A 27,507-nucleotide genomic window follows, 5' to 3' on the forward strand; every position below is an offset into this window, starting at 1 on the left:
TTTGGGGTACATTCTCCTCTAGGCTAATCCTACTCCTGAGGCGGAAGCCGGGAGAACGCTAGGATTGTAATTTCTTTTTAAAACTTGTGTATTGACTGTGTTTTTATCTACTCACTTCCCCCTCCTGGGCACTTGCACTTTCGCTCTCTTCGCTCTGGGCATTCCCGCGCAGCAGATTGCATAGCTGCAGCGGGCCACAACATCTTCGCCGCCATTCCCCAGAGGCCACTGGCCATGCCCAACACAAACAGGCCGCGCCCCCCCGCCGAAGGCATATAAACGCGCTGAATGCGAGCGCGAGTCAGAGGCTAATCCAACTCCTGAGGCGGAAGCCGGGAGAACTCCAGGATTGTAATTTCTTTTTAAAACTTGTGTATTGACTGTGTTTTTATCTACTCACTTCCCCCTCCTGGGCACTTGCACTTTCGCTCTCTTCGCTCTGGGCATTCCCGCGCAGCAGTTTGCATAGCTGCAGCGGGCCACAACATCTTCGCCGCCATTCCCCAGAGGCCACTGGCCACGCCCACCACCAACAGGCCACGCCCCCCCCCCGCCGAAGGCATTTAAACGCGCTGAATGCGAGCACGAGTCAGAGGCTAATCCAACTCCTGAGGCGGAAGCCGGGAGAACGCTAGGATTGTAATTTCTTTTTAAAACTTGTGTATTGACTGTGTTTTTATCTACTCACTTCCCCCTCCTGGGCACTTGTACTTTCGCTCTCTTCGCTCTGGGCATTGCCGCGCAGCAGATTGCATAGCTGCAGCGGTCCACAACATCTTCGCCGCCATTCCCCAGAGGCCACTTGCCACGCCCACCACCAACAGGCCACGCCCCACCGCCGAAGGCATTTAAACGCGCTGAATGCGAGCACGAGTCAGAGGCTAATCCAACTCCTGGGGCGGAAGCCGGGAGAACGCTAGGATTGTAATTTCTTTTTAAAACTTGTGTATTGACTGTGTTTTTATCTACTCACTTCCCCCTCCTGGGCACTTGCACTTTCGCTCTCTTCGCTCTGGGCATTCCCGCGCAGCAGATTGCATAGCTGCAGCGGGCCACAACATCTTCGCCGCCATTCCCCAGAGGCCACTGGCCACGCCCACCACCAACAGGCCACGCCCCCCCACCGAGGGCATTTAAAACGCGCTGAATGCGAGCACGAGTCAGAGGCTAATCCAACTCCTGAGGCGGAAGCCGGGAGAACGCTAGGATTGTAATATCTTTTTAAAACTTGTGTATTGACTGTGTTTTTATCTACACACTTCCCCCTCCTGGGCACTTGCACTTTCGCTCTCTTCGCTCTGGGCATTCCCGCGCAGTAGATTGCATAGCTGCAGCGGGCCACAACATCTTCGCCGCCATTCCCCAGAGGCCACTGGCCACGCCCACCACCAACAGGCCACGCCCCCCCGCCGAAGGCATTTAAACGCGCTGAATGCGAGCGCGAGTCAGAGGCTAATCCAACTCCTGATGCGGAAGCCGGGAGAACGCTAGGATTGTAATTTCTTTTTAAAACTTGTGTATTGACTGTGTTTTTATCTACTCACTTACCCCTCCTGGGCACTTGCACTTTTGCTCTCTTCGCTCTGGGCATTCCCGCGCAGCAGATTGCATAGCTGCAGCGGGCCACAACATCTTCGCCGCCATTCCCCAGAGGCCACTGGCCACGCCCACCACCAACAGGCCACGCCCCCTTCCGGGTCCCTGGCCACGCCCACCACCAACCGGCCACGCCCCCCCGCCGAAGGCATTTAAACGCGCTGAATGCGAGCGCGAGTCAGAGGCTAATCCAACTCCTGATGCGGAAGCCGGGAGAACGCTAGGATTGTAATTTCTTTTTAAAACTTGTGTATTGACTGTGTTTTTATCTACTCACTTACCCCTCCTGGGCACTTGCACTTTTGCTCTCTTCGCTCTGGGCATTCCCGCGCAGCAGATTGCATAGCTGCAGCGGGCCACAACATCTTCGCCGCCATTCCCCAGAGGCCACTGGCCACGCCCACCACCAACAGGCCACGCCCCCCCGCCGAAGGCATTTAAACGCGCTGAATGCGAGCGCGAGTCAGAGGCTAATCCAACTCCTGATGCGGAAGCCGGGAGAACGCTAGGATTGTAATTTCTTTTTAAAACTTGTGTATTGACTGTGTTTTTATCTACTCACTTACCCCTCCTGGGCACTTGCACTTTTGCTCTCTTCGCTCTGGGCATTCCCGCGCAGCAGATTGCATAGCTGCAGCGGGCCACAACATCTTTGCCGCCATTCCCCAGAGGCCACTGGCCATGCCCAACACAAACAGGCCGCGCCCCCCCGCCGAAGGCATATAAACGCGCTGAATGCGAGCGCGAGTCAGAGGCTAATCCAACTCCTGAGGCGGAAGCCGGGAGAACTCCAGGATTGTAATTTCTTTTCAAAAACTTTAGTATTGACTGTGTTTTTATCTACTCACTTCCCCCTCCTGGGCACTTGCACTTTCGCTCTCTTCGCTCTGGGCATTCCCGCGCAGCAGTTTGCATAGCTGCAGCGGGCCACAAATTCTTCGCCGCCATTCCCCAGAGGCCACTGGCCACGCCCACCACCAACAGGCCACGCCCCCCCCGCCGAAGGCATTTAAACGCGCTGAATGCGAGCACGAGTCAGAGGCTAATCCAACTCCTGAGGCGGAAGCCGGGAGAACGCTAGGATTGTAATTTCTTTTTAAAACTTGTGTATTGACTGTGTTTTTATCTACTCACTTCCCCCTCCTGGGCACTTGTACTTTCGCTCTCTTCGCTCTGGGCATTGCCGCGCAGCAGATTGCATAGCTGCAGCGGTCCACAACATCTTCGCCGCCATTCCCCAGAGGCCACTTGCCACGCCCACCACCAACAGGCCACGCCCCACCGCCGAAGGCATTTAAACGCGCTGAATGCGAGCACGAGTCAGAGGCTAATCCAACTCCTGGGGCGGAAGCCGGGAGAACGCTAGGATTGTAATTTCTTTTTAAAACTTGTGTATTGACTGTGTTTTTATCTACTCACTTCCCCCTCCTGGGCACTTGTACTTTCGCTCTCTTCGCTCTGGGCATTCCCGCGCAGCAGATTGCATAGCTGCAGCGGGCCACAACATCTTCGCCGCCATTCCCCAGAGGCCACTGGCCACGCCCACCACCAACAGGCCACGCCCCCCCCACCGAGGGCATTTAAAACGCGCTGAATGCGAGCACAAGTCAGAGGCTAATCCAACTCCTGAGGCGGAAGCCGGGAGAACGCTAGGATTGTAATATCTTTTTAAAACTTGTGTATTGACTGTGTTTTTATCTACACACTTCCCCCTCCTGGGCACTTGCACTTTCGCTCTCTTCGCTCTGGGCATTCCCGCGCAGTAGATTGCATAGCTGCAGCGGGCCACAACATCTTCGCCGCCATTCCCCAGAGGCCACTGGCCACGCCCACCACCAACAGGCCACGCCCCCCGCCGAAGGCATTTAAACGCGCTGAATGCGAGCGCGAGTCAGAGGCTAATCCAACTCCTGATGCGGAAGCCGGGAGAACGCTAGGATTGTAATTTCTTTTTAAAACTTGTGTATTGACTGTGTTTTTATCTACTCACTTACCCCTCCTGGGCACTTGCACTTTTGCTCTCTTCGCTCTGGGCATTCCCGCGCAGCAGATTGCATAGCTGCAGCGGGCCACAACATCTTCGCCGCCATTCCCCAGAGGCCACTGGCCACGCCCACCACCAACAGGCCACGCCCCCTTCCGGGTCCCTGGCCACGCCCACCACCAACAGGCCACGCCCCCCCCCGCCGAAGGCATTTAAACGCGCTGAATGCGAGCGCGAGTCAGAGGCTAATCCAACTCCTGATGCGGAAGCCGGGAGAACGCTAGGATTGTAATTTCTTTTTAAAACTTGTGTATTGACTGTGTTTTTATCTACTCACTTACCCCTCCTGGGCACTTGCACTTTTGCTCTCTTCGCTCTGGGCATTCCCGCGCAGCAGATTGCATAGCTGCAGCGGGCCACAACATCTTCGCCGCCATTCCCCAGAGGCCACTGGCCACGCCCACCACCAACAGGCCACGCCCCCCCCGCCGAAGGCATTTAAACGCGCTGAATGCGAGCGCGAGTCAGAGGCTAATCCAACTCCTGATGCGGAAGCCGGGAGAACACTAGGATTGTAATTTCTTTTTAAAACTTGTGTATTGACTGTGTTTTTATCTACTCACTTACCCCTCCTGGGCACTTGCACTTTTGCTCTCTTCGCTCTGGGCATTCCCGCGCAGCAGATTGCATAGCTGCAGCGGGCCACAACATCTTCGCCGCCATTCCCCAGAGGCCACTGGCCACGCCCACCACCAACAGGCCACGCCCCTTCCGGGTCCCTGGCCACGCCCACCACCAACAGGCCACGCCCCCCCCCCCGCCGAAGGCATTTAAACGCGCTGAATGCGAGCGCGAGTCAGAGGCTAATCCAACTCCTGATGCGGAAGCCGGGAGAACGCTAGGATTGTAATTTCTTTTTAAAACTTGTGTATTGACTGTGTTTTTATCTACTCACTTACCCCTCCTGGGCACTTGCACTTTTGCTCTCTTCGCTCTGGGCATTCCCGCGCAGCAGATTGCATAGCTGCAGCGGGCCACAACATCTTCGCCGCCATTCCCCAGAGGCCACTGGCCACGCCCACCACCAACAGGCCACGCCCCCCCGCCGAAGGCATTTAAACGCGCTGAATGCGAGCGCGAGTCAGAGGCTAATCCAACTCCTGATGCGGAAGCCGGGAGAACGCTAGGATTGTAATTTCTTTTTAAAACTTGTGTATTGACTGTGTTTTTATCTACTCACTTACCCCTCCTGGGCACTTGCACTTTTGCTCTCTTCGCTCTGGGCATTCCCGCGCAGCAGATTGCATAGCTGCAGCGGGCCACAACATCTTCGCCGCCATTCCCCAGAGGCCACTGGCCACGCCCACCACCAACAGGCCACGCCCCCTTCCGGTCCCTGGCCACGCCCACCACTAACAGGCCACGCCCCTTCTGTTTCCCTTCCTATAAATAATGTGTTTTCCCCGTACGCTCAGCGGACGGGCGCAGCGGGCACGCCGTCAGCGCGCCGAAGGCGCGCCAAAGGCAAGCCCGTCTGCGCCCGTCCGTGACCGACAGGGACCAGGGGCCACGTACCCTGCCCCAGCCCTTACCTATACCCCTGCTCAACTTCTTCCCTTAAATACAGCTTAGTCCATTGCCCCTTCTTTGTCTCTGCATATTGCCGCATTGGGCATCTCTGTACCTTCTATCCCTCCGCCTGAACCCATAATGCTCTCTCACCGGTTACAGGTTCCCCCGTCCCCCTCCCTTTCTCTTCACCCATTACGGCCACTGCCTGCCTGCTTAACACCAGATCAGCAGGCAAGCACCAGTATGAGCTTTTTAATTTACTGAACACTGACGCTCCAGACTTTCTGTTCCTTACAGAGACTTGGTTTGCTGCTGATTCCCTTCCTGATCTGCTGTCCGCCCTCCCCGACTCGTACTACGCCCTTAGGGCGGATCGTCCAGCTGGTAAAGCCGGCGGGGGTGTGGCGATGATCATTCGCTCTAATCTTCACTTTCAGCTTCTTCCTCATTCTCCCATACCCGACATAGACTTCTTAGTTGCCCGCTCAGTTAACCTTTTAGCCCCCATCACAATAGTTCTAATGTATCGTCCCCCTCAGAACATGCCTACCTTTGTGCCTGTCTTACAAGAATTACTGGCCACACTTGTGGTCAATAATTCCTCTGTGCTCCTTCTCGGAGACTTTAACTATTGGCCAGGTGACCCTAGGGAGGATCTGTCCTCCAAAGACTTCTCAGCTACTCTTCAGTGTCTTAATTTTCTTTCTCACCTCCACTCCCCTACCCATGTCCATAGCCATACCTTAGATCAGATATGGTCAGCCAGCTGTACTATTCTTTCCCCTACAGTCCTCCCCTGCACCTGGTCTGATCATTTTTTGATCTCATTTCTCATTGAGCTTGGAGCCCAAGAGAAACCCCCTTTGCCCAAGAACGTCACAGCTCGTAATTGGAATCGGGTTGATCTTAACTCTCTCTGTACCTCCCTTACTGCTTCTCCTCCCGACTTAGGTACTCTTTCTCTTGATCTTCAAGTAGACGCTGTGAACCATTGGCTGTCCTCCACTTGTGATCGGGTTGCCCCCTTAGAAAAGTTAAGATCTGCCGCCCCCATGACGCCCAAAAATGGTTCACAGACGAGCTGAAAATCTTGAAATTGGACCTTAGGCGCTCCGAACGCCACTGGAGACGCAATTACTGCCCCTCCTTGCGAGCCAAATATAAGCTTCTTTTGGCCAATTACAAGAAGGCTATTCTATTAGCCAAAACGACGTATTTTTCGGAGAGAATATCTCTATCAGCCAACAAACCCACGGAAATATTCTCTATAGTCCGCAACCTAGTTGCCTCGGATAGAGCCAATCCCAACCTTGTCCCTTCTCAAGCTCTTTGTTTGTCTCTTAACGACTTCTTCCTAGAGAAGATCACGAAGATCAAATCCAACATTCCTCCTACAAACTCACCCCTTCTCTCCTCCCCCTCCCCTCCACTTCCCCTGTCCTCCTTGTTCCTTGATCAGTTTCCACCCATCTCTCTAAATTCCTTTCTGGCTCTACTTCAGAAAGTGAAGTCAGGCTCCCCGGCTGACTGTGCTCCAGCTCGCATTCTGAGAGAGCTTTTCACTCACTGTCCTGGTCCCCTTCTTTCCCTCCTTAATGCCTCTATTTCCTCAGGTCTAGTCCCACAATTTTTCAAATCAGCAATAGTTCGCCCCATCTTAAAGAAGCCTGGTGCAGACCCCTCCCTTCCCTCTAACTTCAGACCCATTTCCCTTCTCCCTTACCGTGGGAAGATATTGGAGAGCTACATTACCTCTTGTCTCTCCTCCTTCATTGAGGACAACCATCTCTTGGCCTCCCACCAAGCGGGTTTTCGCTCAGCACACTCTACCGAGTCAGTGGTCTTGTCCGTCCTAGACGAGCTCAAGAGTAAGGCGGACTCCAACTTGCCTCAAGCCTTGGTGCTCCTTGATCTGTCCGCTGCGTTTGACACAGTCGACCATTCCATCCTTCTCGGCCGTGTCTGCGCAGCGGGCGTTCGGGGTACCGCCCTCTCTTGGCTCGCCTCCTTTCTTAAAGGACGGACTCAGGCTGTCCATCTCTCTGGCCACACTGCCCCAACCCGCTTAGTCCCCTGTGGGGTCCCCCAAGGTTCCTCCTTGTCCCCTCTTCTTTTTAATCTTTACATTCGTCCCCTTATTCTTTCTCTCCTTGACATGGGGGTCTCCATATATAACTAGGCAGATGACCTCCAGTTAGTTTTCGACCTTTCCTCCCCCTTGCACTCCCTACCTAAATTCCACTCCACTCTTGTTTTCATCTCGGAGTGGATGAACTGTAACCAACTTAAGCTTAATCTGGACAAGACGGAGTTGGTCCTGACTGGCCATACCATCTCCCCTTGGTCGGCCGCCTTTTGGCCTCCCATCTTCGGCCCCCCGCCCATACCAGCGGCCTCGGCAAAGACCTTGGGTATCAAAGTCAGTCGGGACCTCTCCATGCATGCCCAGATTAGCTCTGTTGTTTCTTCTTGCTTTCTTTCCCTCCGGATAATTCGCAAAGTGTCCCGTTTCTTTTCTTCCGATGCCCTCAAACTCATTATGTTGGCAATGATTCTCTCCCGTCTTGATTACGGGAACAGTCTCTACGTGGGCATCCCGGCCTACAAACTACGCCGATTGCAGGCCATTCAGAATCAGGCTGCTCGAATCATCCATCACCTGCCCAAATCCTCTCACATCACGCCTGTTCTGAAATCCCTTCACTGGCTCCCCATCTGTCAGAGATCTCTCTTTAAGATGGGTTGCCTGGCCTTCATGGCCCGCTTTCGTACTGCCCCAGCCTTCATCAATTCACTCATCATCCTCTATGTCCCCACCCGTGCCCTTCGTTCCTCCAACCAATCCCTTCTTAATGTTCCGCGGTTTCGCAGATCTAAAACTGGAGGCACCAGATTCTCGGTATTAGCTCCCCGTTTCTGGAATAGCCTCCCTCTGTCAATCAGGTCTATCCCAGTCTACCCCCAATTCCGTAAGGCCCTTAAGACCCATCTGTTCTCCATAGCGTACTCCGGCTGTTCTCCTTTCGGCAAATTCCATTCTCCTTAGCTCTCTACCCTCAGCGCCAGGAAGCCGCTTGGTCGCAGTGCGCTCTATTAAGAACCTTCTTCATTTCATTTCATTTCATTTCATTTCAAAGCGCACGCTAGTTTTCAACTTCTCATATAACCTGGCGAGGAAGAAAATTATACCTTCGGGTGTGCCTAGCTTCAACAGCGTTGGCAACAAAATGGCATGATCTACCATATCGAAAGCACTACTCAGGTCTGCAAAGCAGAGGTACATTGAACCAGGTTTAGCTTCAGTGTACTTCCCTATCAATAGATCAATAAATTGGTACTATAATCGATTCGCCCCAGGTTGCAGGGGGCTCGGTACACACAGCTGCATTAAAAGCAGTTGTTAGAAGAGGTCCCCACACCTCTGGTGCTGCCTTATAAACATCTATAGGGACCCCATCAGGGCCCTGAGCTTTCCCCCCTTTACTATTGCGTATTCCACATTCAACCTCCTGAACAGAAATATCAAGCGGCAAAACAGCCCACTGATTTGGAAAGGTCTCTAAAATTCTATTAGTATCAAAAATATAAGAGAAATGGGCAATCCACCCTTCACTCGATACATTAGATGTTAACTCTGGAGTTTTTTCTTCTCTTAGGAAGGGGGAATTGACAGTGGCCCAGAATAATGTGCAGTTTGAAAGTTCTGCTGCTTGGTTAAGAGAATCCCAGGCCAGTTGCTGCAATTCGCACTTCCTCTGTTTGAGCACGCATTTATACTCCATTTTCAAATTAATTATTAAGTTTTTGTCACTGGGCTTATCTGCTAATGCCTGCTTGAGTTGAGTTAATGTGGCGGTGCAATGGCGGTTGAACCAGCCTGGTCCAATCCTACATTGCCTACAGTTACGTCCCATAAATTTGGCATTCATCGCTTTATTAATTACGTTAAAAAGTAATAAAACATTTTCGGGATCAAATCTATTTTCTAAAATAAAAACAATGTCCAGCAGGCTCTCCTTAATTATGGAAACGGATAATTCATTGGCCTTTTCTCCTACCCATCTTAATCTTACCCCATTAGTCCTATGTGGTTCCACATTTGTAATTATATTACCTACATCAATCGCGCTACCTGCCCAAAGGCTAGTGTTCAGAATAATTCGATTATGATCACTTAATGTGGTAACTTCAATTCGTGGTGGGGCACAGTAAGGAATAATGTTCGATGACACAATCACATGGTCGATGACAGAAGTGGCATGCCAATTTTTAAAGGTAGGGATGGACAATCCATCAGCATCTTTACAGCACTCCACTATTTCCAAATCATAATAACCCATGAGCTTATGCAATGCTTCACCATACCCGCTGTGACCAAAATGCAGAATATCCCACCCGCATTATTGGTGACCCCACAAACTGTCTGTGATGACATTTCGCACAATGTAATATTGAAATCCCCCACCCAAATGAAATCAAATACAACATTCGCTTCCTGGCACAAGTTGTCAATAGCGGCAGCCAAATCTATTACTAATTTAGCCCTGGTACCATCGAAAATATTGTTGTAGTAATAAATCAAAAAAACATCGCGCTATTTGACCTCTAATAGCCAACGGATCTGTACATGATCACTTACAGGTATATACCTATTAACCACGATAGGGTGTGAAATGGTTACAAGTGTGAGGAGCCCCCCTTTAGGTCTACCTGGTCCCCCACCCAACGCCAATAAATTATAGGAAACAAAACTATCATAATTAACTTCACTCGTACACCATGTTTCCTGAAGACATAATATATCATGGGCATTGATAAACTTTGTCCAACCCGGGTCCCTCTCCTTTGATTTCAACCCTGCCACATTCCAGAAGACGATTGCAGTGCCTTTACCCCTAGTACTATCACTATCTTGCACCAGGCTGTTATTTATCCCCCCACTCTCATTCTGGATTATTTTACTTAAGTCCCCACATTCAGATAGGGCACTTTCAATCATCCCCTGATCAGTGCCTATACTAATTGTGATCTCTGGAGCCACAAAATTGCCCTCACAAGCAGCCACAGAAGGACTAATAGACTCCTGGGGTCGTGGCCTCCCTATCTGCTCGGGTCAATCGTTAGCATCCATAGAATTTAAAATCTGGTATCGGTTTTGCATCACAAGATCAGGATATGGCCTCTGGAAAACCGGCCACGGTTTACCTCTTCTACCATCACTAGGGGGAATACCAGATGGGCTATAGAAAAACCCAAGTAAGCGGGCACACACATTACTATCAGTAATCGGTAGGGATGCAGCTCTCAGAAGTACAGTGGCAACATGTTGTGGATGCTTAAAATTTATTATAACACAATCTCTCCTAAAACATTTCCTAGAACTCCCAATCCAGTTCACCCTTCTGGTAGTCAAAACTTGGTCTGAGAATGCAGTTGGAAAACCACAATATCTGTGCAACCAGGACACCGTTTTATTTTTTAAGGTCTCATGTGTTTCCTGGTGTTTGCCATTCTCAGCTGGGGGGACATTAGTAATAACTACCACGTACGGGGCACAATCAGGAGGGAGATTAGTAGTGCGCCTATGTCTTACCTCAGTCCAGTCTTTATTATTGTCGGCTTTTGTTGCGGCCTGACTATCATTACAGACTGGAGGCGGGGGGGTTAATGAATTACATGTACCGTTGTCACTAGGACCTACATCTCTCCGAAGGGCAACATCCTGACTATCATGATTACTTACTGGCAATGCCATTTGGCTACCCGCTACTTCTACAGACTTTTTAAGTAGTCCACCTAATCTATTAACTTCGGCAGTAAGCTGGTCAATTTTAGTCATGAGGGGTTTAACAATGCCCTTAATCTTAGAGTCAATAATACCCACTAAATTCTTAATTAATTCAGCGTCCAATATAACAGCATCATCTTTGACCGCGCTGTTATCATCCTTGTCCAGAGTGTTAAGGGGGGTAACTGCTCTTTTCCTTGCAGGGCGTGTCCCTCCACGTTTAGTCTGGGCTTTTCTGCATGCCCTTACCACTCTAGGGGCTGGAGTACGTGGTTGTTGTGCTATGGTGTCAGTAGAGTCGTCCAAGTCGACTAAGTTAGAAATATCCTGCCCGGATATTTCTTTAACAGGAGCATCAGGATTATTAGTGCTACTACTTTCATCCAATACCAATGACACCGGCACTGCTTCCGCGATAGATCGCGGGGGGAACTGCCTAAACCCAGCGACTGGCGCCTCTCGTTATTGATCTTGCTTACAACCTTCACTAGATAATTGTCTAGGGTATGAGGCACCTGGGAGCCTTTAATTTAGACATAATTCACAGTTAAAAGAACCGAAAAAGAGCTTCTTCAGATTAACACAGAAATGAAACCAATTATAACAAACCATCAACTGGTATAGTCACTCATTCAAATGATAAATAATAAAATCTCACTGCATATAGTGCCAGTAATAATATATCAAGGTTTCTGGCCCAGCCTAGTCTCTTTCTGTCTCGGACTGTCGCAGACTGTCCGCCCTTTGTCCGGGCTTCGTCCCGCGCTGCGACCCGCGCTGCGTGTCCCAGATTCAATTTTAAATAGCCGGTGTTGATAGGGGCGGAGCTCTTTGCAGGTGAGCTCACGCACGGGCTCCTGGTCCACGTAGTCCGTGCGATACCGCCAGCAGCCCCCACAGGTGTTGCAGTGTCCGGCTACACCCAGCAACTCTCCCCGCAGTCAGGCAGGTTTGAAAATGCTGTCTCCACACAGCGAAGCAGGCCGGTGTTGATTGGGGCGGAGCTCTGCGCAGGTGAGCTCACGCACGGGCTCCTGGTCCACGGAGTCCGTGCGATACCGCCAGCAGCCCCCACAGGTGTTGCAGTGTCCGGCTACACCCAGCAACTCTCCCCGCAGTCAGGCAGGTTTGAAAATGCTGTCTCCAGACAGCGAAGCGGGACCTGCGCCAGCGGGTCCGGCGAGGAGTGAAGTAGGCCGGTGTTAATTGGGGCGGAGCTCTGCGCAGGTGAGCTCACGCACGGGCTCCTGGTCCACGGAGTCCGTGCGATACCGCCAGCAGCCCCCACAGGTGTTGCAGTGTCCGGCTACACCCAGCAACTCTCCCCGCAGTCAGGCAGATTTGAAAATGCTGTCTCCACACAGCAAAGCGGGACCCTATCTAGGCTCACTATCATACTATGCATACATTCATACTCAATAAAAGACATAATTTCATCATACAGTTGGGAAAAAGCGCAGACGCGCGTTTCGGAAAACAGAGTTATTTAGAAAATTCCTTCATCAGGGCGCATATTATCAATCCATTAATCTGCGCGGTCCTAAAAGATCCAATTTGTAGAATAAAGTCAGTTTATCAAATGATTCATAGTCTCGGTGAGGGCTGACGAAACATATCTCGAAGTACGGCGTTACTTGGTATTTCTTGGGTGTTTAGAATGAGTACATATCTCAAGCCAGTACAACGGGACACGATTGGTGCGGGAGAAAAGTGAAAATAGAACTCGCTATTCCGCAAATCTGTCTCTAATGTCGGTCAAGATGGGGAAAGACGATTTTGATCCTGTGCAAAGAGCTGTCCAAGTCTCTTCTGAGTAAGGAAGTGTGTTTAAGGAATACAATTCCAAGTGTCTCCTCCTGTTAATATCTGAAGAGACACATGTAGTAGTTTTAGGGAATTCGATCCATGCCGGGGAATCACCACTCCCAGAGGTGGATTCTCCTGTGCGGCAAATAAACGCATGAATTCGTTCTGGCGTTTAGCGAGGAACCTCCGCATACATCCGGAAGCAGGATAGCAGGTAGTGATATTAAGTAATGAGAAACGGAGCACATACATAGAGCTCCTTTTTGCGCGCATCCAGGTGTAGCCAATTAATGTCACAGTAACGTATAAATAGCGAGAAAGAAACAGTCTGAACGAATGAGCGATTTAATTCAGACGACACCAATGTAGGCTGACAGCCGTTCTACGGTAAGTTAAAACTATGTAAGTGGGAAGAAGATCCTCTGTGAATTTAAGGATACAAGTTCTATATTACAAAGCTACAGGGCACGCAGAAACAGACATTTAAAATCAGTTACCACTTTGTTCAAAAATAAAGTTTCGGTTGCATGTCAAGCTAGAGGCTAGAGCGGTGACAATACGGAGCATCAAAGTGCAAAGGGACTGTTACTCCGTACTAATTGGAATCTTTATAAGAATAGGTTGTACCACGCGGTCTGGGAGAACATAATATTAACCATATAAAATATGAGCTAACGGCCAGGAAGTCCGCTCCTACAGGGAACGGTCTAGGCCAGGGGTCTCCAACCAGTAGCTTGTGAGCTACTATAGCTTTCCAGCTACCTCGGAGTTGCTCACCTGGGTGCAGCTCAACCTATTAAATTAGAAAGCTTTTGCTTGGTTGAATTATTATACATATACAAAAATTTAGATTATACAATACTAATAATGAGCAGCTCTCAATGTGTTTCATTGAACATAAGTAGCTCTCAGTACAGAAAAGGTTGGAGACCCTTGGTCTAGGAAATCCCAAACAGAGAATATTTATAAAGATGCTATTGCGTATATTTTAAAGAGGCAAGCATCTCAAAGTCTGAACATATACCGAAATAATGGGGATCTGAAAGAAATCGAAAAAGAGATACTAAGAATGTTCCTGTACAGAGCGCCCTGTTAACAACTGAATAATGGTGCCACACATAGAGGGAATTTTAGGTGGTTATTACTCTGTTCCTTTCACAGACCCTTATCAATGGTAAGAAAGCATTGACTGGTTATGGATGAAAATGACCTAAGAAATTTGGTGTGATTAAAACAAGAGGTAGAGTCTAAAAGGAGAAAATAAAGGAGAGAGTTTTTCAACTTACAAAAGAACATGGGTAATTGGTTTCTTCTAATGGAGCACTCTCACTAATCATGAGAGCTGAAACGTATTTCTATTCTTGTGTTCTTATTTTGCTGCAGACAAAATTAGTACTTCCAACAAGCAAGAAGATAACATTTACCAAGTGAAAAGCTGAGGAAAACAAAAAAGATATATGTTTAAGAGGTAAAACTTTTATTAAATTCTCACAACAACAGGGTAAATGTACATAAATAGGACCAAGGCCCACAAAGCGCCAAAATTGGTCAGTGGTGTAAATGGATATGGAAGTAGGGAGGTTCACTGACTGGCAATTTATATCAAGTCCCATGCAACAGTTTGATGTTACTGAACATTAAGTAATTCTTTCTATTTCTGTATCCAAAGTGAAACTAATGTACTTGCTTTAAAACAAAGTATTATTAAATAGGAATGTGATTATTTGAGAGGTAGACCTTTGATGAATTCATATTTTTAAATTGAATCATGCATTATTTGATTTGTAATTTTACGATACATATTGATACATAACTTTTATTTGTAACAGCCCTGTAGAAGCGTGTTTGGGCGCGCAACACGTGTTGGCAGTTTGCGGGTATTTTCAGTTTTGGACGCTGCTTGTTGTATTGAAATAAACCGTTAAAGGAAGAATAAAAGAAAACTTGAGGAAAGATACAAGAAGAAGTCACTGTTATTTATTGATTCTCAGTGCACTGTTGTGTATATGTATACAACAGTGCACTGTTATAGTTAGGACCTCGTTTCCATAGGAAAAGCATTTTTTTGATTTGCCAATATCTTTGGCGCCGTCTGACGAATCTTTGCGAAATTTTCAAAATTAATTGCCCACTCCAGTCAGCTCCTGTCTTGAAAGTTTTGGGGTGATTCGTCAAGCGGGGCTGAGAAAAAAGGGGGATACTATGGCCCACAGTGCACTCTTTGCTTTAAATGGTGTAAATTTGTTCAGTATCGATATCTGGTGACAGCGGTGGATCCGCGAACCCTACCGAGCTTCATTCCGATTGGCTGTCAACACTCCAAAACCAAGAAGTGTTAGCAGCTATCTTGTGAACCGAGTCACACGAAAAAAGGAAAGAAAATGGTAATGTTTTTTTTCCCCAATATTCTGCAAAATTCACACAGGGTTTGCGAATCCCGCTGAAAATGTAAAAAAAAGGCTGGTTTGATGGAGGCATAGCTTTACCCGATATTAGGGCCTATTATTGGGCGGCACATCTTGTCCCGATCAACCAATGGTTGCATGTCCCTCAAGACGAGCCGGCTTTTAGATTAGACAGATATATCCTAGAAAAAGATGGTATCAAGGATGCCCTATATAATAAAAGGCGAAAGCAGTTGGCCACCGGACCGACGCTTCATACGATCAATATTTGGTTCATGACGCAACGCGCGCTAGGGTTGGAAGGGGTGCTTACATTGGCGACGCCATTGTGGGACACCCGAAAGTTAGGCAGACTAAGGAACTCTAAGGGATTAAGAAATTGGGATGCCATAGGGATCTCAACGGTTGGAGATTTATGGCAGAAGGAGGCGATGATTCCATTTGAGCAACTACAAGCCACCTATGAACTGGCTGAGACGGAACGCTACCGATATGCACAAATTAAGCATGCTTTGACAACGACTTTGCTGCCTGGAGAGACCCCAGAGGAGTCTTCGCCTTTGGAGGATAGGCTCCTGACTGACCACCTTAAAAAAAAGGCGATATCAATGACGTATAAAAAAATCATTAACAATAGGCCAGACCCCACTGGATTGTTGAAGCAGGCATGGGAAAAGGATGTGGGAGACATTGACGAGGCAGATTGGAGGGAAGCGCTCGCCTCCCCGCGAGAGGCGGCAATCCCGTCCAGACTACGTCTGGTGCAGCTCAAAATACTACATCGCACATATTACACAAGGGTGCTATTACATAAAATAGGAAGCGTAGAAACTCCACACTGCCTGAGAGGAAGTGGGGAACTGGGGACCTTCTTCCACACGTTATGGGCCTGTCCGATGATTGGAAGATACTGGGCAGCGGTACTGAGAACGATTTCCCAAGTAACAGAAGTCACGATGTTGCCTGAGGCAAAATATTGCTTGTTAAATATCTGGGAGCCAACAGATCTGAATGGGACAATGCAGGGCTGGGTGACCATGGGAGTAACAGTGGCAAAGAGGAACATTGCGCAAAAATGGGGCTCAGGGCTATGTCCAACTCTGGCCCAAATGGTGTGCAGATATGGACCTGGCAATGGTGGTGGAGAAAACTGTCTTTATATACAGAAGATGTCCCCGAAAGTGGGAAAGAGTATGGGGGAAGTGGAACTCGTATAGGGGAGATATATGTGACCCGCCACCTCCGGAGGACAGTGACTCAGATGGGAGTGAGTGAATGTCCTTTCTGTTTGGAGTCTGAACTATTGAGCCATGAACTGGGTGGGCTCCAAATTTCGATGCACAAAAAAGGGTCCGCAAAGCTGTAATTCGGAAGACTTTGATATATGTGATTTTCCATCTGTATCCACGTCATGCATCCATAAATGTACCGGTTTGCTTATATTATTTAATAAAAAGTTTTACAAAGAAAAAGAAAATGTAAAAAAAAAAAAAAAAAAAAACGCGGGCTTCCGCACTTCGTTTTCTAGAAGCCCCCGGGTGGGCCAAGTCCCGAGGGCAATGCACAATTATCATACGGGGACCCAATGGGCCCCCTGCAGGCCCTGGGACCGCCACCTCCCCGTGGCTAAAATAATAAAACAATAGCGTGGGGGGGCTCCTGCCCGCCACGCTGCCCCAGGGACCACCACCTCCCCAGGGCATTTTAGAATTTTGGGTGGGTGGGCCTCGTGGGCCCCATAAGCCCCGGTGACTGCCACCTCCCGGGGGCTTTGATGTTTAAAAGCAGGAGGGGCACGCCCCCCGCAGCCCCATGGACTGCAATCTCCCTGGGGCAAGATAAATTGAAAGTAAGTGGGGGGAGCTCCTGCCCCCACCCCCTTACCCAGGGACCACCACCTCCTGGGGTCATACAGACATTAAAATACGGGGGTCAGTTGCGGACACCTGGGGACCACCACCTCCCCGTTGCGGGAGGAGGCATGATACCTCTGCGCAGGATGGGTTTGTTTCTAGACCCAGAGAGTGGAGGCTCTCTACCTAGGGGCGGAGAAACCTTTCTGGTGGGAGCAAATGGTGGGCAGCCATTCAGGAACCACACCAGGGCTGGTCATTTGTTTAAGGGGCATCTCTAAGATGCCCTCTGAGTGCAGGTTACAAAACATTACACAATGGTATCAGAGTTCGTTTAATGTGCTGAGTAGTTTGCTACCAAACTTCCCAGGTTTTAGTAAAGCCATTCAGGAGCTGTGGAGATCATAATGACCATCTCCCAGACCATATACTCTTTATGGCTTTACTACACTTACAAGGTCTAAGAATGGACTTAGACACTGTAGGGGTACAGGGCACATGCCACTGTACCCTCAATTAAGTGCGAGTGCACCCTGCTAGAAGGGTGGCTTACCTAGGCCTCAGGCAGTGGGTTGTAGGCATGGCACACAGGGATGAGTGCCATCCCCACTTCACTTCACTCTGCACAAAAACATGCAGTATAATATCAGTGTATGGGTGTTAAGATACAGGGCCTCGAAGGGAGGCACAATAGGTGCAGCAGCTCTTAGAGGCCGTCCCTGGTCACAGTACCCATGGGGCCTTTTACAGTGGGCTGACCTGTAGCCAGAGATATGACAATTGTGTGTACAAATGAACAGTTTTGGGAAAGAACACAGGCCCTGGAAACCTGATTGGCATGGACCCAAGGCACATCAAGTCAGGCTGCATCAGGTGTTAGGCAGAAAGTGGGGGTTAACCATGCAAAAAGGGGCACTTTCCTACACCTAAGTGCCGTGCAGAAATGGAGAAGAAAACGAGTGACATGGCCCCAGCCCTACCAGCCTGTCTCCTCCTCCAGCGCCCCTGCTTTGAGAAACCGGCGTTGCCTACAGAATCCAGGACGACCTGTGGTGTCTTCAACAAACACTCCTGTCTCCCGAGGACAACGGTTTTGTCCAGCAAAGAAACCAATTCCAGTTTCTGGATCCAGGTGCATCCACAACACTGCACCACTCTGCACCCAACGCCCAGGGACAGTCTGCATTGATGGCTGACCTCTCCAGGACCATTCATTCCACCCCACGCAGCCCCCCCCCCCACCGCAGCCTCTGTTTGAAGGGTCCCCCCGACTGTAACCGAAACCAGCTGAGAAAACCTGACACTAAAAAGAACCTCTGTACCCTTCACCCCGACCTTGGGGAGCCCAGCGGACGGTGCCCAGGTATCCGACAGTTATCCAACTTACCTGCCCAGCCCTTGGTCAACTTTGTCCAACCTCCATGAAAAGCATTGGGCACCCAATGCTTATTTGCACTCAGCACCCGGCCGCCCCTGTGCCGCTTGTGGATTATCTTTGGTGTTGCTTTGTGGCCCCTCCTGTGCCAACTTCAACCCCCGGGGCATTTTCAATAAGACCGTGAGTACCTACCTGCAAACCGTGACTCTTCGAGATACCCCCCAGCTCCAGTGGATAACACTGGGCCCAGTGACCTCTGCAGCCGGCCACCCCAGTGCCGCTAGCGCTGCAGTACCTACCTGGTATTGAACCTTGCCCTGTGTTGTCCTAAACCCCTAAAGCCTTGGGAAGTAAGTTGAGTACTTACCTGCGAACTGTTTAACATTGTTTTCCTCCATTAGGATTGCATTGCCATTTCTATCTATTGCATTGAACTGTCTAAACTTATCACTGCAAAAACATACCACTGTATGTGATTGGCATTTATAGAAAGCATTCTTAATACTGTAAAGTATACAAGTGCATTTATAAAACATCACTGCATTCTTGCTACTTTTACAAACTGTACAACTTACCTACACAAAGTGATTCTTGGTTCTAGAAAAAAAATAAAGTAACAACATTTTATGCAAACAATTGGTCTGGGTTCAGTCTTGGCCTAAGTGTATACAATAAATCCTTACCACTACCCTCTGATAAGCCTACTCGCACAGCCCAGCTACCACTAACGTGAGAGTAAGGTATTATCTTCTTTAAGGTCTGCTATACCTTTGGGGACTGACTGGACTCTGTGCACACTATACCTCTTTTTGGTATAGTATAGTGCCGGCTTCCTACACTGCAACTGAAAACTGAAAGTCGATAACAAAAAAAATTAAAAAAAACTGAAAGTCAAAATTCACCTCCAGAGCAGAGGATTCCATTTATAGGGCATTCAAGATATGATCCTGATGTTTCAGGCTGCTTTTTGGCCAGGATGCTTCTGAGATTTTTGGCCTCCTGGCCTTGTATATCCAGAGCTAGTTCCTCATAACTACTGTGACAATCATGCTCTCCATTAAGACCTTCTCCTTAAAGGGGCCCAGAGGGTGTCTCAAGGGCAAGATCCTTGTGTCAGACGTAGCGGACTGGGACCTTACTGGTGGATGAAGGACACCAACATAACATGCAGTTGACTGTTCTCCCCACCCTACCTGGAGTTCACAGTGGTGACAGCAGCCTCACCCTTGGGCTGACAGAAGGCCTGGCGGCTCAAGGCTCCACTCTAGGCTCCACTACAGCAAAGGAACATTTGCCATCATGAAAAAGTTTGAATGCTCAACATATGGCAAGGAGAAACACTTTCATTGCATTAGAGATAAATAGAATTAACACAAGAATGCCCACTACAGGTCAAGAATAAGGACCTTTTGCCAGGGTCACAGTATACTATGGATAATTGCAATTATGTCACAAATGGCCAGAATATGTCAGGATGGGCCACTCATCGTACCAAGCCCACCATTGTGCCAGAGACAACCACACACAGCAACTGTGTCTTCAATGGGTCAAAGAGCGCACCATGTAACCAGGGCCACAATTGGATGCTAAGGCAAATTGTGTAGCCTATGACAGGGATATCAAAATATGTCAAGATTGCTCCTAATGTGACCTGACCCCAGGTCGCTCCCCACGCCGCACGGCTCCTCCTGATTGCCCGAGTCTCGGCCCCACTGCTCCGCCGCGGGTTCAACCCTGGTAACTGTGTTTTTCACCCTCTGTACTGCCAACCTTCTCCTTTGCTGTGTACTGTATTTTGTATTTTTTGTATTTGTATTTCTAGGCGCTCCTTTTATGCCCCTGCCCTCTGTGCCCCGCCCCGCTCCCCGCCGCTGCTCCCCCGCGGCCCGCCCCCTTTTCCTTCTGTATCCCCTGCCCTCACCCATTGGCCCCCCGCTCCCGCCTCCCAGCTGCTCCTCCCTCCTACTTGGCCTCTTATGGAGGCCGGGCGGCGAAGGTGAGTGTGACTTGACCCCAGGTCGCTCCCCACGCCGCACGGCTCCTCCGGATTGCCCGAGTCTCTGCCCTACTGCTCCGCCGCTGCCGAGGGTTCGCCCCTGGTAACTGTGTTTTTTACCCTCTGTACTGCCAACCTTCTCCTTTGCTGTGTACTGTATTTTATATTTTTTGTATTTGTATTTTTAGGCACTCCTTTTACGACCCTGCCCTCTGTAACCCCCCCTCCCCCGCTCCCGCCTCCCAGCTGCTCCTCCCTCCCACTTGGCCACTTATGGAGGCCGCGCGGAGAAGGTGAGTGTGACCTGACCCCAGTTCGATCCCCACGCCGCACGGCTCCTCCTGATTGCCCGAGTCTCTGCCCTACTGCTCCACTGCTACCGAGGGTTCGCCACTGGTAACTGTGTTTTTTACCCTCTGTACTGCCAACCTTCTCCTTTGCTGTGTACTGTATTTGTATTTTTTGTATTTGTATTTTTAGGCGCTCCTTTTACGCCTGCCCTCTGTGCCCCCCCGCTTCCCGCCGCTGCTCCCCCGCCCCTTTTCCTTCTGTATCCCCTGCCCTCGCCCATTGCCCACCCCGCTCCCGCCTCCCAGCTGCTCCTCCCTCCCCCTTCGCCTCTTATGGAGACCGCGCAGCGGACGCGCCGCTGGCGCGCCATAGGCAAGCCCGTCTGCGCCGGTCCACCCCTGGACCGCGCCCAGCGCCAGAACCCCTGGTCCCCGCCCCCCCGCAACGCCAGTCTGCACTACGACTCCAGCACCCTCCACGCACTCAACACCGGACGAGACCACCGCTGCCACTGGGCCACCCCGAAGCGCACCCTAGGGCCCTTCGCCTGCCGGAACTGTAGATTCACCAGCATCCAACCCACCAAACCACCAACCAGAGAACCCAACCACCTCTGCTGCATCCTCCTCAACACTCGCTCTGCTCGCAAACACGCCATCGAACTCTGGGACCTCCTAGACTCCACCGCCCCCGACGACGCCTTCCTGACGGAGACCTAGCTGAACGCCACCGCAGCACCAGACGTCGCCATAGCCATCCCACAGGGCTACAAGATCTCCCGCAGAGACCGCACCAATGGAGTGGGAGGGGGAATCGCCATCATACACAAAGACACCATCAGAATCTCGACCAACACCGACGACACCCTCACCACCGCCGAGGACATGCACTTCCAGATCCACACCGACCCCAACACCACCCTCAGAGGAACACTCGTCTACAGACCTCCTGGACCACGACCACAGTTCAGCGACACCATCGCTGACCTCGTCAGCACCCACGCCCTCGCCTCCACGGACTACATCCTCCTCGGGGACCTGAACTTCCACCTCAAGAACAACAACAACGTCAACTCCACCGCCCTGATCGACAACTTCGGACTGAAACAGCTCGTGACGACACCCACCCAGGCCGCTGGACACACGCTGGACCCCATCTTCTCCACAAGCCCCCACGTCTCCTTTAACCACACCACCGAACCCCACTGGACCGACCACAGATGCGTCCACTTCACCTTCAGGAAACCCACCACACACCACCGCACCCAACTGCTGCCACGCCGCTGCTGGGGCAAGGTCACCAAGGACCAACTGACTACCACCCTCGCCCTGAGACCACCCGCCGACCCCACCGACCCAGACACCGCTGCGACCAACCTCAAACAGTGGATCAACGACTGCGCCAACACCCTCACCCTCTTAAGACCTCCACAACCAACCACACCAACAAGAAAGCCGCCTGATTCACCGAAGACCTCCGGATCTCCAAGAGCACCTGTCGGAAGCTGGAGAAGAAATGGCTCCACGACCGAACACCAGACAGCCACACAGCCCACAAGAGCGCCACCCGCACACACCACCAACTCATCACGGCCGACTTCAAGGACCGCCTTCGCGGACCGCTCAGACAACAACGCACACAACACCAAAGAGCTCTTCAGCATCATGAAAGAACTCTCCAACCCCAGCTCCAACACCAACAACATCCCACCATCACAAGACCTGTGCGACTCCCTTGCCACCTTCTTTCACCGCAAGATCACCGACATCCACAACAGCTTCAACTCCGACACCCCCGCACCCACCACCGAGTCCACCACCACTGCGACCACAACGCGCACCAGCCGCCTGACCGCCTGGTTCAACGTCAGCGACGAAGACACCATCAAAACCATGAACTCCATCCACTCCGGATCCCCATTTGACCCCTGCCCTCACCACGTCTTCAACAAAGCCAGCACAACCATTGCGCCCCACCTCCGAAAAACAATCAACAGTTCCTTCGAGCCAGCAACCTTCCCGGAAAGCTGGAAGCACGCCGAGATCAACGCCCTTCTGAAGAAGCTCAAGGCGGACCCCAAGGGCCTCAAGAACTTCCGGCCCATCTCCCTGCTCCCGTTCCCGGCAGAAGTGATAGAGAAGATTGTCAACAAATAGCTAACCTGCTACCTCGAGGACAACAACATCCTGGACGCTTCCCAATCCGGTTTTCGCAGCAACCACAGCACCGACACCGCCCTCATCGCCGCCACTGACGACATCAGAATCCTGATGGACAAAGGAGAAACAGCCGCCCTCATCGTTCTGGACCTATCAGCGGCCTTTGACACAGTCTGCCATCGCACCCTATCAGCACGCCTCCATGACGCCGGAATTCAAGAGAAGGCCCTGGCCTGGACCACATCCTTCCTCTCCGGCAGAACCCAGATCGTCCGCCTCCCACCCTTCCGCTCGAAATCCACCGAGATCATCTGCGGCGTCCCACAGGGATCCTCCCTCAGCCCGACGCTGTTCAATATCTACATGGCGCCGCTCGCCCACGTCGCACGACAACATAACCTCAACATCATCTCCTACGCCGACGACACCCAGCTGATCATATCCATCACCGAAGACCCCCACACCGCCAAAGCCAACCTCCACAGAGGAATGAAGGCCGTAGCCGACTGAATGAAGGACAGCAGACTGAAGCTGAACTCAGACAAGACGGAGGTCCTCATTCTCGGACCCACCCATCAGCCTGGGACGACCCTTGTTGGCCCACATCGCTAGGCACACCCTGGAACCCACAGACCACGCACGCAACTTGGGGGTCAACCTCGACTCCACCCTCTCTATGACCAGGCAAATGGATCCCTCCCGACACGAGGAAAACCGTCACCCAGGCCCTCATCACCAGCAGACTCGACTACGGGAACGCCCTCTACTCAGGAACAACCACCAAGCTCCTGAGACGACTCCAACGAATCCAGAACGGCACGACTGATCCTCAACATCCCCCGACGCAGCCACATCACACTCCACCTGAGAGGCCTGCACTGGCTCCCCGTCAACAAGAGGATCACCTTCAAACTCCTCATACATGCACACAAAGCACTATACAACACCGGACCTACATACCTCAACAACAGACTCAGCTTCCACACCCCCACCCAAAGCCTCCGCTCAGCCAACCTCGCCCTCGCCACAGTTCCTCGTAGCTGGAAATCCACCGCTGTCGGCAGATCCTTCTCCTACCTCGCCGCCAAGACCTGGAACGCTCTCCCCACCAGTCTACGACAGACTCAGGACCTGCTGGCCTTCAGGGGACTCCTCAAGACCTGGCTCTTCGATCAGTAGCTGCCCCCCTCCCCCCCAGCGCCTTGAGACCCTCACAGGTATGTAGCGCGCTTTATAAATGCAGTGATTGATTGATTGTTTCAAGGATAGTCATCATTAGCCCAGGATCACCTTTATGCCAATGATAGCCAAAAAGGTCTCAGGTATGCCCTTAATAGTATCAAGGCAGCACCATTATGCCAGGACCACCAATAAAGGCTATGGTAGGGGGTGCTGCTTATGCCAGCATCACCATATGCCAGGAATATCCACAATGATGTTGAGAATGTCTCCAACTTGTTATGAATGACAATTAATAGGCTAGGGAGTGCCACAATTATGTAAAGGGTGTCCATAATATGGTACGATCCACTCCAGTGTATCAGCTAAAGATAGATATAGTACCTTATGTCCGGGCCACCATTATGTCATAGATAGCCACAATTAAGTCAAGAAAGCAGCCTATATGTTCCAGGATGAACCCCATTAGCCCAGGATCACCATTAAACCAGCAAATATTTGCCTATCACCTTTCCACAAAGACGCATACATACGTTGATTCATTAACTGTAAAATAATTACAGATGCAAAGATATATGCAACATACATACACATATGTACTCAGACTCCCACCCCTGTTCTTCCTAACAGTGCCCATGACCATCCTCTGGATCCAGTCCAGGTTCTGATAGCTGCTCTACTTTCATCCCAGAATCATTTAGGAAGCTGGAACAATTTATCATGATTTACAGTGCCTGTTTATCCACCCAAGGGGCCATATTTTCACTACTACCCTCATCTTCTCCTCCACAAATTCCCAAAATGTTGAGAACCTCGAATGGTTAGGACATTTTTCTTTAGCGAAAAACTGCAAGGAGCAGAGAACGTTGGTCCCATGGTTGATTGAACCACCCAATATTCTCACAACGTTCAGAATGAAGACTTTTGAGTGGATAAGTGCTTAAGAGTATATAGGTCTAGATCACCTAGCCTCGAAAAGCCCAATTCTTCACACTTTCAATTTTGGCCGCAAAATTGAGATTAATCTCTAGCATCAGATAAGAAGATGGTTCAAGGTACTGGCACCACTTACAATCTAGAGTGGCATACATAATGAGCACCTGTAAGGGAGAATAGTGAATAACCAATTGCTATTTTCCTTTGCGATGTGCTACAATCTGCTCAGTTCAATCATTGTCCATGACCATGTGGTGTAATTAGTGCTAGAAGGATCGAAGGTTGTATGATGTCACTTCCTGAGATGCGATCAATATTCAAAGATGCTGTGATGTTTTTACTACTATTTTGTTTTAGTGTCAGTTAACAACTTTATCCTCAGTTATATTCTTCTGAGCACCTTCCTAAGGTATTCTTATGAATCTGTTCTTTGCTTCAATCCTAATCATTCCTATCGGGACTAATAATCTCCTGTGATGTAAAAATATGGCCCTTTTTTAAAGAGCTTGATAGGTATACTATAAATAATCTATCCTCTCTGTTTTTCACAGCTTTCATCTCTGCGTCTTTACTGAGCCTCTTCAGTGAATGTGGACATCTCTACCTTCTGTACCTCCTATTCTCAGGGCTTCCTCAGAATTATGATGGCTGAGTCTTTGTTTGCTCATCTCAGATATGGCTTTCACTATTTCTATGATACTAGGCACAGGTATTCTCTTCTCACGGTCAGTCTCTGCCTTAAGGATCTTTAAGTCTCTGTTCACTTTATCTTTTTCTCAGTGCTGGGTCTCCTGCTTCCTGTTCTCAGGTCCTACTCATAGATTTTCATAGTGTCCTCCCACTTAACTTCAGATGCCCTTTTTCTCCCACTTCACCTGAAGCAGTCATTGGCTTTCATTGTCTTTTCAAATGTCAGCATGTTGACCCATGGGGTTAGAGTGATTCACAAGTCACACAGCATCATTGGGGAAAGCAAGATGTTACCTGCAGGGCCTCCTCTTCTGGCTCTTGGGGGATCTCGGAGGAGTACTCCTTAATTCGCTCCACACTCACCATCATAGTTTCCGTAAGTGTGAAGTAGAAGATGAGATCTGACAGCATAGTATTGAGGGTGAGAACGTACAGGAGTGCCAGGCCTACCAGTCCTGTAGAAACGAAAAAAGAGACAAAGACCTTAGTAATGGCATGAGTGACAGTGTAGGAGCTGGATAAAAGTGTAAAAAGACCTAGAGGAGGAAAACGTATACCAGAGGAGAGGCAGAGAAGTGGTAATAGGTATGCAAGGGTTCTTACTCAACCCTTTTATCCACCAGTTTGAACCAGCTGCAAAGCCACACAACTCTGTGCAAGAAGGGAGGATTACCATGGGAAGTTAAAGCCGTGACAAAGTCCTCTGCATGGCTTGGAAATGCTGTGCTGCCATGATTGTATGTTTTTCTGGTCTACCTAATGGTTTTCTTTCCAGTGAACCTGGCAATTTGAGCATTATATGGAGATGTTCCAGTATTACTGTACTGTTCATGATAAGATAGTAACTCTTTGAAGGGGCGGAGGTGTAAAGGGTGACTCTAAGTGAAACCTTAACTTGAGTGAGGGTGGTTAATATACACTTCATCCCTTGTTATGATGAGAATGGGAATATGATTTTACTCCAGAGGCAAGTCATTTTTTTACTTCCGACTGGATCTTCTGTGTAGTGGCAGTTAAGCCTCCAATAAATGGGTCCCCTGCCTGTTCTCATGTATAAGTCGTGTGTGGATACTGTATGTATGCCATGTGGGAGTGCTTCACAAGATAATGTTATATGGCAGTGTTCATCCGTGACACTGTATTATCTGCAGATGATGGTGGGTCTTCTTGAAGATTGGTCTTTTTCTCTTAGAAGTGGCAGACTGCATGTTCCTTCTTTGGGAACTCTTACCTACAACTGGTGGTACCTGTGGGCCGTGGCCTTAATACTGTTTGGTGTAGGTTTTCCTTGTTCTGGTAATACCCACTCTCCTTCCCTTTATTTGTGTATCTGACTGTCACCTAGCAACTATGACTTAGTGATATATATATGATACCACTATATATCATTTCTCAGCTACAACATGTAATTCATTGGCTGGACAATGACGATAATAGGGAACAACGTCTGTTGCTAGGCACACATCAGAACCACCCGCTACCAGAGCTAATAATGCTCGGGTGGGGCGTTCCCCCCCCTCAACCCCACATATCGTGCAACATGTGGCCATGGTATGGGACACTGTGGTGCGACGAGTGGTAAAACGGGCACCTTTCACAAAGGATATGCCCATGTGGGCACTGCATCCCTTCGCCTGCATAGCTGACTCTATGTCGGTGAGCCGGTGGAAGGAAGGGGGAGGCCTCACACTAGGTGATCTATATGTAGAGGAAAGATTTATCAAACGTGCATAGGTAGCCTTTAACTTAGGGGCCGGTCAATTCCTACAATATAAAAAAATCTCGAGCGCTGCAAGAGAAATCTGGCCAACGTTTCCTGACGAACCCCCTAGCACTAATACATTGAAAGTGATGCTATATATGGTACAGGGAAG

At 49.8% G+C, this 27,507-nt stretch overlaps 1 protein-coding gene across 4 annotated transcripts in view; it reads right to left on the minus strand.

Annotated features, from left to right (window-relative positions):
• Nucleotides 1–27,507, minus strand: part of LOC144762270 (ATP-binding cassette sub-family C member 10-like) — a 1,124,497-nt gene that overhangs the window by 95,094 nt on the left and 1,001,896 nt on the right. For all 4 annotated transcript variants that reach the window (XM_078647414.1, XM_078647412.1, XM_078647413.1 and 1 more), the window contains one exon: nt 25,928–26,088. In XM_078647414.1, the coding sequence (XP_078503540.1) occupies nt 25,928–26,088 (161 nt within the window). The remainder of the gene's footprint in view (nt 1–25,927; nt 26,089–27,507) is intronic.

This window comes from Lissotriton helveticus, chromosome 6 (genome assembly GCF_964261635.1).
Source record: "Lissotriton helveticus chromosome 6, aLisHel1.1, whole genome shotgun sequence".
In the NCBI taxonomy this organism is placed as follows: Eukaryota; Metazoa; Chordata; class Amphibia; order Caudata; family Salamandridae; genus Lissotriton; species Lissotriton helveticus.